At 37.1% G+C, this 17,321-nt stretch overlaps 2 protein-coding genes across 2 annotated transcripts; one reads left to right on the top strand and one right to left on the bottom strand.

The window, feature by feature from the left end:
- Positions 1-415: 415 nt before the first annotated feature.
- LOC149097367 (orexin receptor type 2-like) lies at positions 416-2,399 on the bottom strand. Its single transcript, XM_089280426.1, has one exon. The coding sequence runs from the start codon at positions 2,168-2,170 to the stop codon at positions 968-970; it is 1,203 nt and encodes a 400-aa protein (XP_089136552.1). The 5' UTR covers positions 2,171-2,399; the 3' UTR covers positions 416-967.
- Positions 2,400-7,181: 4,782 nt separating this feature from the next.
- LOC110064394 (protein NipSnap homolog 1-like) lies at positions 7,182-17,194 on the top strand. Its single transcript, XM_089280000.1, has 9 exons — positions 7,182-7,414; positions 9,236-9,281; positions 10,329-10,423; positions 11,850-11,920; positions 12,708-12,848; positions 13,736-13,767; positions 14,441-14,535; positions 15,154-15,237; positions 15,652-17,194. Exons 1-9 carry the CDS (start codon positions 7,213-7,215, stop codon positions 15,714-15,716), a joined length of 831 nt encoding a protein of 276 aa, XP_089136126.1. The 5' UTR covers positions 7,182-7,212; the 3' UTR covers positions 15,717-17,194.
- Positions 17,195-17,321: the final 127 nt, after the last annotated feature.

The raw sequence follows: 17,321 nt of genomic DNA, 5'->3' as shown, positions 1-17,321 counted from the left end.
CAGTTTATCCAAGGTGGTCTGGAGCGAGAGCAATTACGTGCTGGGCTCCTTGGCTTGATCGCCTATTTATTTTTCAACCAGAAAACTGACGACTGGGTTCGGGTTAGGTATCGTACAACTGGTGAACAAGTTCAAGATAAATAGGCCGTTTCCGAGTTGCCCGTTTGCTTCTGTGTCAAAACGAGTCTTTCTGCGAAACCATTCATATGAAAATGAGTTGCGTCTACATATTCATTTTCATGTAAACCAAACCGTATAAAAGGTTTTGCAACAAGACTCGTTTTGAAACAGAGGCACAAGGTAACTTGGAAATTGCTTTTTGCAAACACCTATTTGTATTTAGCCCGGGTAAGGCATATGGCAGGCTAAAACGGGGAACGAGCCGGTACTGAGGGGCTTCAAGAAGATGAAGCTATTCAGTCTTCAACGCTTTTACTTTTCTTTAAGTACAATAACAAATAATTACTTCCAACCACTAAGGATTGCAACTGTATCGAATCTATAGCTACAACTAACATTTACCGGTGAATAGTAAATATCATAACACCCTAGTCATTGAAATCTTTGTGTTAAGCTTTTTGGAAAGCTATCCTTAATAGGTCTATCTAACGAGAAGAGTCAGTTGAATGACTCTAAACGACAGCTAATTGAAAATGTTAAAAACAATATTGCAAAAATTGAAACAAAATCATCGAAATACTATAATTTCCATAATAATAATATGAAACGTCTCCTGGAGACCCAAGTCAACCGAAGTAATAAACCCCACAGTTTCACGTTGTTCTCATATAACTTCATGAAAAACGTTCAAGCATGAGCTTTTCAGTAGTAAACAAAGATGTTTGGGTTAAAAACGTCAACGCCAACCGAGAACTATTCAGGGCGTTTGGAAAATTTAAATTAAAAAAATCAATGTTTGTAAACAAATATCTTCCCTATGGTTTGAATGTAAAACTAGGACGAAGAATTATTTTGTGCCTCGACAGGAAATCATTCTGATAAAAGCTTTCCGATAAAACTTGCTCATCACTCCATAAAACACAGGATGCAAGGCGCTTGGCAAGCAGGTCAGAATAAAAACAAACCTGGTAAAAGTGAAACGATGCTGCCAGACTAAAAACGTCTCCACTTTAAATTCATGCAAAAGGAACTGAACTTGGAAAGGAATGTAGCACACAACAAAAATCAACACAATGACGAATACCATTCTCAGCAAGTCACTCTCTAGTTCAAAGTTACTTTTGTTGTTCCTCGTCAATTCATTTTGATTACGCAATAGATTGTGGGTGTTTTCGTTGTTACCTTCTTCAGAATTTCCACGGAGAGCGTTATTCATTTTTTCTGTTTTTCTCTCCACCGTTTCTGTCTTATCATTGATTGCAATGTTGACGAGCTCTATTTTTTCTTGGTTCATGTCCTCTACACACGTGGAGAGTTGAACCGCTGTAAGGGATTTGTTTTGTGCGTCTCGAAGTCTCTCGATGACAAATATGTGCTCCCTGAGTTTTTTGCTCACCAAAGCGTAGGATATCGCCATTATGACAAGTGGCATGGCAAAGTTGATCACAAACAGAACGACTGTATAAGCATCTTGGTAGTGTGCATAGCCTTCTGGAAATATTTCTTCGCACGCGTGAATCTCGCAGTTGTCACCGTACAAATTCACAACACGGAAAACTGATGCGGGGACCGTTAGCCCGATAGACCCCACCCATGTGACAATTATAAGACAACAGATTTTTCGAGGAGTTGGTTTGGCGACCAGTGGTTTGACGAGAAGACAGCGATAAAAAGAAAGAATGGCTAATGTTGTTGTGATAACCAGCACACTTGTCATTTGTAAAGGATCCAGAATCTTGCACATAACGTATCCCAGCTTCCAAGAAAATGGCGGCTCGTCGGCGTGGATTGTGAAGACCGTAGAAACCGTGCTGAGAATTTCAGCGAAAGCCAAGTTGCTGACTAAGTAGTGTGCAAACGGTTTAGTTCCAGGCTGCCTCCAGACTGCTCGACACACTACATAGTTTCCAACCAGAGAGAGCACTGCTATCAGGCTGAACAAGACTATTCGAATAATCCGTGATACTTGAGGTTCAGGGACGTATAAAGATGAAGTGCTGTTGGTGGCACCGGCAGCTGTTTGGTTGACACTGTCCCTAAAGCATGACATGACTTCAGCGATGACTTCTTGTCTTCGGCTGAAAACCTTTTCACCTGGTTGAAGGCTTGAACGTTAAGAAAGAAACAAGGAGCTATTTCAGATCTTGTGGAGATTGTGTGGAGCGAACTTCGTTTTTCTTTCCGAAAAATAAATCAAGCGATCCCAGTGTGAGTAATAATTGTACCCGTTGCATTAGCTTTTTACTCTTAGCATTGGGAAGCCCACCCATTTGCGGTCATTTAATTCCCATTTCGAAATCAATTTCGCATTATAGATTAGCATAATGTCTTTGGGTAAAGGTGACAAACCAAAGAATCGATTAGAGAAAAATGTTGCAATGACCACTATGAAAACGATTAGCTGCAAACGTTATTTTACATATACTTTTTTTTTGCATCTCAGAATACAAACCATATAACTCAGCTTTTGATCCAGTCTTCAATCATTTGAGTCCCTAATTCAGGTGATTTAAACACGTTTAACACCACAGCCAAAAGCGTTAATTAAAATACTGCGGCCTCATGGTCGATCTCACGGAAGGACAACTGCAGGGTGTGATACGAGAAATATCTTACCATTGTTGGAGCTTGTTATACCATATGCATTAGAAGCCTGGCCAAAATAAAGTCATCTACTATCTGAAGTACTTCTTTCTGTCTGATTTTACAAGCTTTTTAGGAACAACCCTGGGAAATCTGGAACAAGGTCGGCCGTCAATGAAAGAAATCTAGAATATGGTCGGAAAAGTTCAAATAAGCCGATTAGCGGCTGGGAGAGCTGCGAAAACCTGCTTGTGTCTCATTGTCTAGACTGACTAAATTCAATGAAAGGGCGCAATGCAAAAACTTTAGACGTCTTATTGATACAGAATCTTACGTTTTAAAATGAAATAGAAACTTAAGTCGCATTCGTGTTAAGAATGAGAGGACAGAAAAGTGTGTCAAGCAACAGCGACCAAGAAAAGCCAAGAATTAATTCATACTTCCTACAGCGTTTTGTTTTCTGTCATTGTCTTTTTCGAAGAAAACAGAAAATTATCTCATTTGTAAAATACTGATCTCCTGGCAACATCGTTAACAGGAGGAAAACTCATTTTCTCACCATCGATCGTTTTTTGTTTTGTTTTTACACTCTTTTTGATGTGTCCGTTATCTACAACTGGCAGACTGTTGACGACGGATTTTTGATAGACTGCGAATTACTTACCGGTGTTTTCTTTTTTCTTTATTTTTTTGAATTACAGGCGAGTTTTCCATTATCATTTTATGCTTTTAAATCGTTTCTATGTGGTTTTGTTCCGTGTTTTGCCGTGTACATGTCATATAATTTGGGACATTCGGGTCCTTTTAGTCGACGAACTAATTGCAGGTTATGAATTGGTAATGATTATAATGACGCCAAGCACGTAAATGGTAATATTATCTACCATTTAGAGCTTCATTGTGTAAGAAAAAAACCGCCAGGTTAATATTGGCCAGATATGCTGACGAAAAGGAAAAACAGCTTGTTACTATTTTTTGTTACCATCTCAATGCTTTATTAGGACGTGACCGGCTTCATTTGCCTTTGAATTTTACATTCTACGTCTCTTATTTAAATTCCTACTTACTAATTAAAGCAAAAAGCAAGTTTTGTTACCTACTAATCTTGAATTTAGATGACTGGTTTATTGAATAGGACCAAAAAATTACATCAAGCAACCAGGGAATGCTTATTGGCGGTTAACAAAAAAGGATACATATACTGACTTGTTAAACGAAACTCTAAGGTGACCATTTACCTAACATTGCAATCAAGTTATGATCTTACACTGAGTAAATACTGAAAAAAGAACCCTTCGTTTTTGTTGTAAAATGTAATCGTCTTGGTGAGTTTTTTTTTTTTTTTTTTTAATTTTGGCTTATTTTCACTCCGCATGTGGTCATTTTTTACTGGCTTTTACTGTGTCTCGTACAATTAGGACCAGACGTATAATTAAGCCCTGCATGGCAAGCTTAAATAAGTGTTGGTCAAATTAATTCAAGGATTATTAATGCGGAAAGTTCTAAGAGATTCCATAAACATGCGGTCTGTGTATTGAGTGCCCTAAAGGACGAAACGAAAACGTGTAACGAAAAGATGCGAACTCGATGGCAAAAGGAATACTGCTGACTAGTTTATAATGGAAAACAACTGCCGGAGTAACGCGAATAAAAGATTTCCTAGATATGCACAGATTTCATGCAGGTGCTTTTCTGAATATCTTAATCTGTATCATTCCAAATAAATAAATGAGCTATTATCTCTTGGAAGAAGAGTTCTGTACGGACGTTTTCACCTCTTATTTCAAGCGAGTTTTACGCTTGTCTCTAGTGCACCCTTCGTGTTTCCAATCGGTGATATCGCAAAAGAAAGTTTAAGTTATTAAACCGAGGCCGATTACTAGTCGATCTAAATCTTGCCTCGACTCAAAGTCAACTTAAGACTCAAAAGACTGAGCAACTCGAAATGGCTAGAGTTCTCACCATTACAGTAAATTTGAACCGTACTCTTTCGATTCCAGGCTCTCGTTGACGGACCTACGCGCGGTCTTTGTTGTGTTCAGTAAGAAATCATGTTATCAATCGTACACAAGTCCGGCGTTGATTTCTTCAACTCATATTCACCGCTGAAATGTCAGCAATTGCTTTTATAGAAGCAATATAGTGTCTACTTTTTATGTGAATACTGCTCTGTGCCAATAATTTCCCGCACAAGCGAGAAGTAAGCGATCTTACATTACTTGGCTTCACACTAGAGTTTGTAAGTATAATCTAAGCGCACTTTACGGCTTAGTGACCATGGAAACGTTCGTAGTTCAAAGAAGCCGAAGTGCTTCGCCAAGTATGGTCCGCACCACACTTGAGAACACACTTGACCAATAGGATATGGAAGCCAATTGAAAGCGATTTGCAGCGTTGCCATAATTCTGATAATCCGACCGATAAACAACTTGCTTGAATTTAATTTTCAGAGACAGCCTAAATCATCACTTTTTATATCATCCAACACCAAATAATAATAATAATAAAATTCCAGCAAGAAAAATATTCTTTGTTCTTTTTTATATTAGTTTTAACGTCATACGCTAATAAATCATTAATTTCTTTTCCAAAACAAGTTGGACGTACGGTGAGGCAGTCTTTAATTTATTCCAACGTGTAACCTAAACTATACCGAGGATTTTACGAGCAAAAGTCGTTGTATAAAATCAAAAAAGACCATTCTCTAGAAATGTAAAATACAAAATGCTCTTCTGTAAATTAAAAACCAGCTGCTGTTTCAAGTTTCAACCAGGTCATTTCTTTAAACCCGAACAACTCTGTTGAAAATTGCACACTAAATTGCATTTTCTCGGTTAGCTAAAGGAAGAATAATGCCCCAGGACAATTTATTTTACGAAAACCGCTTGTTGTTGAGCCATTCTAGAGAAATACAGTAGCTGCCGTTTGTTCCTTTGTGTTGCTGCTATTGCTGTTTTGCTCTTTAGCAAGCCAACAGCATTTCTTCCCGATTTTACTGCCGAACAATCGCATTTGTGATATGTATGACTGATTTTACTGCGAAAGCGCTTCAAGTAATATACTTTTTCACCAGGTGTGAAGCCAAGTTTTCTAAAATGCGACTCACATTTTCAAGCACACTTGAGTCAAGTGCTTACTTGAAACTAACTTAACTTCTAGTGTGAAGCCAAGTATTAACTTTGAATTATGTTTATATTTGTTGCAGTGACGTCTTCTCCTTCGTCAAAATGTTCCATATCCAGCATATCTATTTCTAACCTCCCAGTCAGCTCGTTGAGTACATAAACCAAGTTTACATTCCCTTTACATTTACCATCAGTTTGTCAAAACCGGTATATTGTGAGGGTAAGCGTAAGCTCAGCCCATAGGTCGGCGAATTTGGAAAATCGCCCATTATTACGATCGGTTGTCCCAATTGGTTTTTTTCCAACAAATGTTCAAGCTCCCGGGATCGCACCATCACTTGCTCCGCCAAAATAGAATTATGATATTTGAAAGTAACGACGAAGTCGCGAGAGGTCGACTTGTCTTCGTTTGAAGGGTTTTAATTTGCTTTTCGCGCCACAATGAGGAGTGGCGTGACTTGCAACTGGTGTCTCAGATTACATTTGGAAGTCCTTGAACTGAATGGCGGAAAGTATCGGTACCACTCCGACCAAAACAATCGAACGTGTGTGCGTTTCTCCAGCGTCGAAAGAGCAAATTTGCTTACTCTGTACTAAAGTGATTACGAACAAAGATTTTGAACAAAAATTGACGATATCCGGTGGCCGAAAAAGACCAAAGCTTGTTTGAATCTTGAAATGATCGCCAGAAAGGAGATATCCAGTGGCGAAGGTTCACTTTTGACAAACTTTTTGTGCTGAAATTGCACAGACAAAAACAAAACCGTGGTTCGGAAGATTCTTGAAGTAAGAGAAAGCTTCGAATCATCGAGGAAGTCCATTGAAGCCGAGAAGGGTGGGACAAACAATTCGGTCCCCAGGGGATATCCAGGGGACCCCTGATTGGTTGAAGCGCAGCGACCCGTTTTTGGGTCGCTGAAATTGGCGGCAATCAAGCAGGAAAAGTCCTTCGTCCCGGGGGTAGTGAACAAACAAGACGAAGGACTTTTCAGAAAGTCTAATTTACAGGGAACGGGAGCAAGACGGATAGGGGCGGAAGCCGAGAGATAAAGGTACGGGAAGCGGGAGGTTCTGACCTCCTTGTCCCCCCTCCCCTTCCTAAGCATGCGTTCGATTTACTCAATTCCGGAATAAAAAACGGAATTGAAAACGGAGCTTTTCAAAAACGATGACATCACGATAATCATGTGATTTTCCTGCCCGAATTTTTCTCAAACACAAATTATCCAGTGATTGTGGCACTTTAAAATTTCTACGTCTTATTAGTCGCCCTGTTTGGGCGGGGCGACGGTCGGGCCACGAGGCCTAAACTGAAGAAAAGTATGGTACACAATAATTATCATATATCAAGTACCTACCCAGAGTAAGCTCTCGAGAATCCAACATGGCGACGCTATCAATTACAAAACGAGCATTTTCTATTTTTAAACGACCTTTCTTACCTGCTGGAGAAAGTTTCAAATCGGCCAGAGCACTATCGATTACCAGCTATAAAAGGAAACTGTTCGGAGAAGAATCAGTGGAAAAGGCAACAGATGCTCACTCGAAACTTTTGACAGAAAAAGACACACTTTACGAGTTTGAATGTAAGTTTTGCCAATTTTAAAACGTCTCATCGCTTATTATTAGATCAGAACATTATTGAAGCTTATGTCACAGCCCCTGCTTGTTTTCTATAGACAGGAAATAATGCAGTTTCTCCAAAGCGTTGGGTAAAAATAGAAACAGTGGAGTTTTACTGTAATCAAGCTTACAGCTCTAATTAGCAATGATAAGCTGAATATTAATGGATCTATTCAAAGAGGACGAGAACCTTCGTATCTATTACATAGCTTTGGGGTCGATGCAAGTGGTGTAGACTTTTTTGTTTCTGCCCTGTACATACATTAAAAGCAAAGTATAAACTTAATTAGGGATAAACAAACAAAATGGCAGATTATCATTTTTTGTTTGGCAAAATAAGTAACTGAAGTATCATTGCCAGCCAAATCTAATCCAGCATATAAAGAGATCGTTCATGGGAAAACTGGAAGTTGCTGAACCATTAAACTAGATTTGAAGTTGCTAAATACAGTCGAACCTCGATTATCTGGACTCATTGGGACTAGACGAAATAGTCCTGATAATAGAGAGTCCGGAAAATCGAAAATATGAATATTAATGAGGAACAAAACTGTTTAAATAAAGCAGCATGTAATCATGAAACAACACTTTTACAAATCGCTTGGAAAACAATATGGTCTACTGTACATCTTGAATCACTCAACTCTGAGCCAGTCAGAACTCATTCGAGTGTTCTTCATTCATTACGACTTGTGCGAGTGCTGCTTTTGTTCTTTAAGAGCAAAACAAACTCGCTTTTGACTGCTCTTTTCAATGCTATAGTTTTAAAAAGAACATTGCTACGGATCGTGATCATGACTAATAAATATTCATGACAAAATTGGGACTAGGAAAAAGTCTGGATAATCAAGAAATCCGGATGATCGAGGTACAGATAATCAAGGTACAGATAATCGAGGTTTGACTGTGTATTGGTTCAAGTTTGTTACTTTTGTGGTGCAGCAGGTGTTACAACAACTTGAACTGAGTCAGATAGTGACTCGTCAGCAACCACCTCTCCTCGGCAACCAGTTTTCCAAAATACTAAAAGTTTCCAAGTCAAATCACTATATTTGGAACCTCTTGTAAGCGACCACCTCTCGTAAGTGAGCGTGACCACTTTTAGAGCTAAAAGTAGGAAATTTTCCTTTGCTTTTAACCTCCTGTAAGTGACCACTTGACAGATAATGACGCGAAAAATGGAAAATAAGGTGTTGTAACATATTCTAATGAGAAAAAAATTCGACCCATTATGGTCTAAGCTCTTGTCAGCAATCACCTCCCATAAGCGAGCACTTAGGCTTGACATTTTGGGTGGTTGCTTATGGGAGGTTCGACTGTATGTAACAAAATAAATTTTTTCACTGAAGGTTCGGAGAGCAGACTGAGGGTAAAATGTAGACTGCAGACTTTTTAACTGTGTTGTATAACCATTTCTCTTAATGAGAGCTAACTGTGAACAGGCTATATGGAGCGTTATTCATGTTAACCTGAGTGATGTTCATACTATTCAGGCTAACAGGAGTGCAGTTTCACTCCAATTATCCGGATTTCTCGATTATCTGGACTTTTTCCTAGTCCCAATTTTGTCATGAATATTTATTGGCTTAGCCAATTGCGATCATCATTTTTCCCCGGGTCTACAGTCAGCAGTCTTCATTTTACACTGACCGATTTGCAAATATTTACCAAGCTAAGATAATGTTGAGGTAAATCTTCACCCATGTTGTTCACTGACCGTAATAATTATTGTTTTAGCATAATTTTCAAAGGTAATATCATGAACTGTTTTGTCTTCTTTCTAGTCAATGATGTAAAACCAGAATGTATTGAAGATTATGTTGCTCTGGTGTGAGTATCTCAATTTGTGATGGTGCCATTACAGTATATTACATTAGTCTTTAGACAGTACATGTAGCATTTAATTACAAATAATTAGTTCTTAAGATTTGCCGTAGTTTACAAGCCTATGGATTTCGCAGAAAATCTTTTTTTTTTTCATCTTCTTCACAATTAACTTCTCTCACCTTCTCTCAAAGTATTTTTTATAATCAGTATTAAATAAATCCTGTAAATAAATCCTGTTTTTGACTTGCAAAATTGAAGTTGTATGTATGGACGGGAGATTCACTCGATCCTTCCTTTGCTACTTCCTTCACTCCTTCCTTCACCCCTTTGCTTCCTGTAGGACTTTTTATGAATCCCTCGACCAATGTATAAGGTTTTCACAGTCGTAGTGAAGTTCAAGTAATTAACATATTTGATATGGAGTTGACAAAATTCATCACCGGGTTAGTAGTTAAAAATTAAAATATATCTGGATAGTAAGAAATGGCTGATACATGTACAACAGAGAAACATTACGATACCGGAATTTCATTCCTTACTCAGTGACCTAAGTTAGCCTTGGTAATCATATAGAAGAGGTACTTTCTTTGTGGTAACTTCTCAGACAATGATGACTTCATGAATGTTTTAAATGGTGTCACTTCCCCTATGGATTCACTTACTGTTGCATTTTGCATTATTTCTTACAGTCATCAGCTTTTGTTTCTTAACCAAACCAGTGGGCTTTAACTGCTTGTTTATATGCTTACAGTTATATCAAAACAAGTAAACAGCTTATATATTAAGGCTAATTAAATAATTATTAACCTTGATATATAAGCTGTTAACGTGTTTTGATCTAACTACATGACTAAGACTCTGAAATTATAGTCAAAACATTGTAACAATCTTTTTGCTTTGTAATAACCAAGAGTAAACAATCCTCCCCATCCTTGGACCCATCTTGTTAATGTTACTAACCAATGAAAATTGCCCCTGTTTACAAGTGATCCATTTTATTAGTCAAGTGGCTTATAGTCACTTTGATTAAAAAAATATTAACTTTTTCAGTGCAGAGACTTTACCCAAACTCAGTGCAGACAAACAATTTCCTGGGGAGTTAGTTGGCGCCTGGACAACTATGTTTGGAAGACTTGATCAAGCAAGTATGTAAAAAATTACATGCAATGCATTTATCAACAGGTAGACCTATGTGAATGATACGTTACAGATACTTGCCTAAAATGTAAACATTTTCTCTTATCTTTTGATCACTTTGAGACTGAAAAAAGACGAAGCACTTTACACTGTGTTGCAGCTTGCTTGTTTCACACAAGGGATTGGGGCAGGCAGGCAGGACTGTGTCTCCTGGGGGATATAAGGGCGGGGACATTTGTCTGAAAATTTAACTTAAACCCCTGATCAAAGAGACCAATGTGAGCATTATTGGTTCAGACTATATTTAACACCTAAAAGATATATTTGTAAAACAGACAGGCAAATAAGAGCTACAGGGACTTTAATGACATAATAACAATGCTTTGTCATCATGCTTGATTGCTCTATTCCACGAACAAATCATGACTTTGCACTTTATTAATTTTCTTTGCCAACAACTCTTAACCCTTAATCAAGGACACGTTCCTTGTTAACACCCTAAGTGATTCTGGAATCTGCAATTAACTCCCCTGTAAAAAGATGATAAGCATCCCCATCCCTTTCAGACATCAGTCCTCCCCTTTGGGGGACTTTTTTCCTCACCTTGAGGTTATACCAATCATACATTTTGAAGTTATTAAGAACATTCATGCCCAAAATGTTCCTACGAATAGATTGTTTTAAAGCTTATCGTGAAGTGAGGTAAAGATTTTTTTTTTAAGATAAACGTTTGCCAAAAAGCTCAAAAAATAGGGAGTCACCGTACTCGTTTTTGAGATAAAGTGCATTGAAGACCATGCATTATTGTAGGTTTTTGTTATTTTAAGACAAAGTTAGCTTACAACTATTGGACATAAAAAAGCTACCGGTACATTAGTGAAATTTAGGTCAGGTAAATGTACTTAGTTCAACACAACTAACTTAAGTGTATTAAGTAATTTTTTAGAGCTGATGCCATTTCTTGAGGTTAAATAGGCCTAGAAAAAGAATAAATATTAGAGTTGCCCATCCACATTCGAAGAAAATTTTGCTCACATGAGAGCAGAAAAAGCGAAAATATTTGTAACTTCTCACAAATAGATTTTTCCTGTTTTTTTTGTTAACATGGATGAAATCTAGAAAGGAATTGATTTGTGGAAAGAAAATTTGTGGTCACCTAGCATCCAAGAGAGTATATTGCATGCGAGATTACAGCGCATCCAGTGCCAAACCCTATACTTGCTTATATTTCTTCCTTAGTGCACATGCTTGATGTATGACATGGCATGACATTGCTACATGAACTTCGTGCACAGAAAGGATGCGCAGTAATGTGAACGTCCTTAAGTGGACCATGCCAACATGCAGTATAACCCTTGATTAACTGTAGTTTCTGTTAATGAATTCATTTTACATATGAAGTAATAAGTTAATAATTTCATTTTACATCCATAGTTCACTTTTGGAAATACAGAGGCGGATACGAGTCAGTTGTGAAAGCCAAGCAGTACATCAGAGAAAATAAGGTCTGCTTTAAAAAAAAAACAAAACCAAAAAAAATACAGCTATTAATAAAAGTGTTATTTAAGTTCAAGCTTGAGATCCCTATGCTTTATGCATTTAGTACTGTAAGCTCAAGATTTCAATCACCTCACAGTTAGCAAAAGGTCAGAATCTAAACTTACATGCACTATTAATAACAAAAGTCACCAGAGAGTAGAAGGTCAGCAATCTTATTATATTAGCATTACCTACCTACAGTAGTTGCTGATCTTCAAAATCATTATGTCAGTGGTTTTGTATGATCAATAATAGTATGCAGTTTCTTGTCAAATGTAAAAGTCATTCATTTATCCTGGCCTGGTTATGTATTGAAACCATTATATATAAAGAGATGTTTATTGGTATCAGATAAAATCATCTCACTTTAAGAACAGTGTGGTCAATTATATTACCCATAGTTTGTTTCTTTTGGGAGAGATGGAATGAGAATAAAAAAAATTCTGTAACAAGAAGAAACAAATGGAAGTCTTACTTCAATTCTTGATAAGATAAAATTATGCTAAGTTGAAGAAAGTCACTTATGATTATCCTTTACATGTCTAGTGCAAATACTTAGCAAATAATGTACACTGAATTCCCTGCACTTATAAAGAAGAAAATACTGACAATATTAAATAATGTTTAATTGCCCAGTGCTGAAGTTGCAAATTCTTCTGGTTCTCTCATGTTTTCCTTCTGGCCCAGTTGATCAAGTAAGGGCAAGCAAGGTGAAACAAGTGCTTATTTAACAGAATCGTTTTCTTCCTCCAGGAGTACCTTGAGTTTGTACGAAAGAGGCGAACTATGCTAAACAACAGGGAAAATCAGCTTCTCCGTGAGTTTAGTTTCTTTGGTGAACCTGAGCCACGGTCTCCAAGCCATATTTATGAACTGAGAACATATCATTTAAAGGTAACAAATAGGACTCTGAAGATAAGTTTTACTCTATTCCAACTGTGCTGGTGCAGTAACTGCAGTTAATGGTTGCCATTTCTGTTGGATACAACACAACTACTACTCTCCCTTTTCACAACTCCTTCCATTATTAGTCATACTTATCACTAGTTTGACTCATTGTACTTGCTTATGTGTTTGTTAGTTAAATTTTGTTCTTTATTTTTTATTGTGACTTATGTATTATTGGTTGTTACAGTGCCTGCCTTGATTAGCTTGCACAATACTCTGGTAGTGTACGTTGTGATTTGTAATTAATGCCAATAAATAATAATAATAATAATAATAATAATAATAATAATAATAATTTAATAATATAATAAACTTTATTGAGCACTTTTCCATACAAACTTGAATCTTACATGTATCTGGTAAAAAATTCAGAAATTCTTTAATAATAATAATAATAATAATAATGTTTATTAGTGGCTTATAAAAAATTACAACTGTAAAAATTCTTAGGACAATATATATGTCAGGGAAATACTAACTTACAAATTACAACCCTTGTTTACAACCCTTATAAATTTGTCCATAATAATAATAATAATAATAATAATAATAATAATAATAATAATAATAATAAAAATGACTCTTAACTCTTGACCTACAGTGTATCTAAGTTCTTGTTTGATGTACATGTACTTAGCACAATGCCATCCATTATTGTACCCTAAACCATGCTGTAAAGAGGTGGCTGGCTTTTGTAGTATGTACAGTAGCTGAGGATTAATCCTCAAGTTCTCATCTGGGCTTTTGTGGTGAATTTATGTGAATTGTTTCAAGGCTTATATATTGTTAATTGTAAACAATTCATAACTGGTTTTATTGCCATTTGTTTTCAGCCAGGTACCCTTATTGAATGGGGAAATAATTGGTAAGTGCCTTTGATTTTGCCTTATATCTACAGTCGAACCTCTCCACAACAAAACCCTTGGGGACAGAAAAATAGCTGTTGTAGAGAGGTGGCAGTTATGGGGAGGTACATGTATTGGTGTGATATGACTCCTGTTTTTTGTCCTTTTTTCCCAGGGATGAAACATTTTATTTTTTTTTTAAATGCTAATTGTACATAGCATATAGATATGAAACACAATCAAAATATATCTATATAAAAACTGAAACCAAACAGAAACAGCAATGCCTGGTATGGATCAAGTTTTGTAACTTATTGCAATAAAAAAAATGTGTTTTGTATACACCATTCATCAGCCATCGAGTAACTGGACATTGTAGAGAGGTTATTTTGGCAGCCTAGATGCCATTTAGTGACTGGTGCCGTTGAAGAGTTTAAAATACATGTAAGGGTGCGTGATGGAGAATTCATCAGGACGAAAAAGTGGTCATTGTTGAGAGGAGGCTGTTTGTGGAGGCTCAACTGTATTCTAAACCTTGTTCCAACCCAGATACTCTTTCTTTATTGGTTATGGTTATTGTATAAATATTTCCATTTCTGTTCAAACCAGTTGTGATTTAAGTCTTGCCTGTTTCAGTTATGTTCATACATGTAGCAACATGTGACTCGTGGTAATCCATATTGTACTTGACAGGGGCCAGGCAATTCAAATTCGTCAAGAAGAGGATGATGCTGTGGCAGGACTGTTTTCTCAGATAGGTGAACTGTATGTTGTTCACCACATATGGGGTAAGTATTAACATGTTTTTCCATGCTTTTGTAGATAAATTAATTTCAGATGAAAGTGATTGTCTAGGTTTGGTCTATTGTATAGCATCGCAGGCATGCAATGCGTGCAGATCAGTTCTATTACTAATAATATTTTGCGTAACTTTGGAGAGGTTGCTCTTTTGGGTAGCTACGACAGTAACATATCCCAAATAAAGGAGACAAGTTTTCCATAGGTGGAGAGCTGATAAGGTTAAAGTATTGTTGGAAATAACATATATTACATCATAACAGAGTAAAATATCAATATTATTGCCTTTGGAATAAGGGCAATGTAAAACAAATATGAGATCCCTTTGAATCTGCCATTAACTCCGTATGAACATGTACAAACTTAGCAAGTCAAGTCACATTTGACCCTGCAACTATCAGAGGATCTTAAGTTGCAATATGTTATTTTACTTATGTGATTGCCCAAGGGGGATTGGTGAGTTTGGGGTGTGCTGACCCCACTGACCTTCTTCTGCAGGCTTGTCTATTATTCCACAGGATTTGCCATAATGAGTTGTTTATTATCAACGTGGGACGAATCAGTAGCCAGGCTTTTAGAAGAAATAAGGGTGTGTTGTTTATCCACAGCATATGACGACCTTGCAACACGTCAAGTAATAAGAGAGAATCTGTGGAACAGGCCTGGTTGGGATACCTGTGTCGCTAACACTGGTATGTCAATACCTTTAAAAAGCCCACCACCTCAGTCAGACTGCCTGTAATTTTTGATGCAGTTCATTTGTTACAAGGTGTATTGGCATAGTTTATTAACTGTTTGCAGATCCTTCTTAGGGTTCGCTTCTTGCAACTCACCATCAATTTTAGGGTTTCCTTTCCTGCCAGCTATAAGATTTTTTCGAACTGTTGACATTTCAACTATCAGCTATTACAGTACAAGATCATTATTCGGTGTAAATTTTCCCCATCCAGGAATGGTCCTCATTTTAAAAGTCTCTTTTTATATCAAAACATTTCACCTGCAGTTAGTTTTTGACTCATTTTAAATCTACATGCACACATACAAATTTGGCACATTTTTTATTACTTTGTGTTGATATAAATTTCTCATTTTCTCTCTTCAATTAGTTCCACTCATTCGTCGAATGGAATCAAGGGTAATGATCCCATTACCTTTTGGATCTCTACAGTAATCAAAGCAAAGGTTTTCATTAGCTGAAGGGATGTCAAATTGTATTTGTAGACATTCCTTGCCAGGAGCAAAAAAGGATCTCCAGTCTAATGCTGCGTCACTTATTTTACATAAGTGAGGATGAGGATTACAGATTTGTAATTCAATTTTGTTCTCATCACCGCTATGATATTGAAAAGGAATTTAAAACTGGGTTAATCTGTTAATAGTGTAGGAAGTAAATGATTATTTTATTAAGTGCAATGGAATTTGCCATAATCAGATCCCATTATGGCAGGTTAAAAATGTAATGTTTGAATGTGACTGGGATCATGACCATGTGTTCACTTGTGGCAATATTCTGCGTAGAGCTCCATTGTAAATTCCACTGAGCCATTCCATCTGCAAAATGTAATGTTGAAAGGTTCAGTTGTGGGACTGTTTGAGTATAAAACTCAATTTGCTGGATTTATGTGAAACATTGATATCTCCCCAAATATCCCTGAAGCCATTGCTCAATTTTTTAAAACTTCTCAGTTCAGTGGCAGCATTGGCCATTCAATGAGAATTTCTAAATGAAACACACTTCAAAGCTTGTAAGGTTCACATGGAACCAAGAACAAATGCATTCCAACTCATTTAATTCTATTTTGACTGATGTCTAACAAAAAAAAAAGATATTATTTGTCTTGCTTACTGAAGAAACCCTTCCATGAGGATTACTGTGTTGCTAGATCTCCAGGGCGGGGGAAGCGGGGGTACTCCCAGAAAAATTGGGTGGGATTGTGTGGCCCACTTCCCAAAACCCTTACCCTATTTATGACCAAAATCTGCAATTTCTCCTCCCCTATTTATGACTTGACCAAAAACTCGATACCCTATTTATGGCCATTGCAGCTGGCACAGTTGCCCTAAACATAATGTATGAAGGGCTTTTGTTGATGGTCTTATCGATAATGATGAAAAAGTAGCTTCTTCTATAGAAAACAGTGTGCAAAAATCTGACCAAAATGGCCAAAATCGATACCCTATTTATGACCAAGACGGCTGAAAAACCATACCCTTTGGGGCCACACATACCTACATAGCCCATAGAAGGGAGTACCCCCTCCCCCTGGGTTAGATTTGAACTTCACGATGTCTGACATGCCACACGCCTTAACTACTAAGGACATAATACTCTCACTTTTTACATTGAATCATGGTATTTGCTGTCAAGCAACATTGTACAATGTCCATATAACGTCCTTGTGGTTGCTTGTTTCAAGGTGCCCTGGCAGGTCCAACTCAGGTTTTGAAAATGCTGTAAAATAGAATTTCGTGGCCTTGCCTTGTATGAAAGGCACAGTCATGTAAATGGTTATATATGAAGTGGCAGCAAAAACTTGGCCAACAAAATTCTCGAAAAGGGAAAAGACACCTTAAAGTATTCTCTCCACATAAATGTTTTCTCCTTTTTAATTGTTATAAGCAATAAAGTGTACTTAGCTTTTTAACATATGCTGACTGAATCGTTTTCAGAGATCACTGTTTCTTTTATGTTTATTGTTTCAATAGTTCATTCCTCCGGAGTTACATGTATTCCACTGGAGTTTCGAAAACAAATATTCATTTCTGTTTTCGGCAG

The sequence above is a fragment of the Orbicella faveolata genome, unplaced genomic scaffold (genome assembly GCF_042242905.1).
Source record: "Orbicella faveolata isolate gen_17 unplaced genomic scaffold, um_ofav_v1 contig_47, whole genome shotgun sequence".
NCBI classification, from domain to species: domain Eukaryota; kingdom Metazoa; phylum Cnidaria; class Anthozoa; order Scleractinia; family Merulinidae; genus Orbicella; species Orbicella faveolata.
This window is presented reverse-complemented; position numbering and strand designations above follow the sequence as displayed.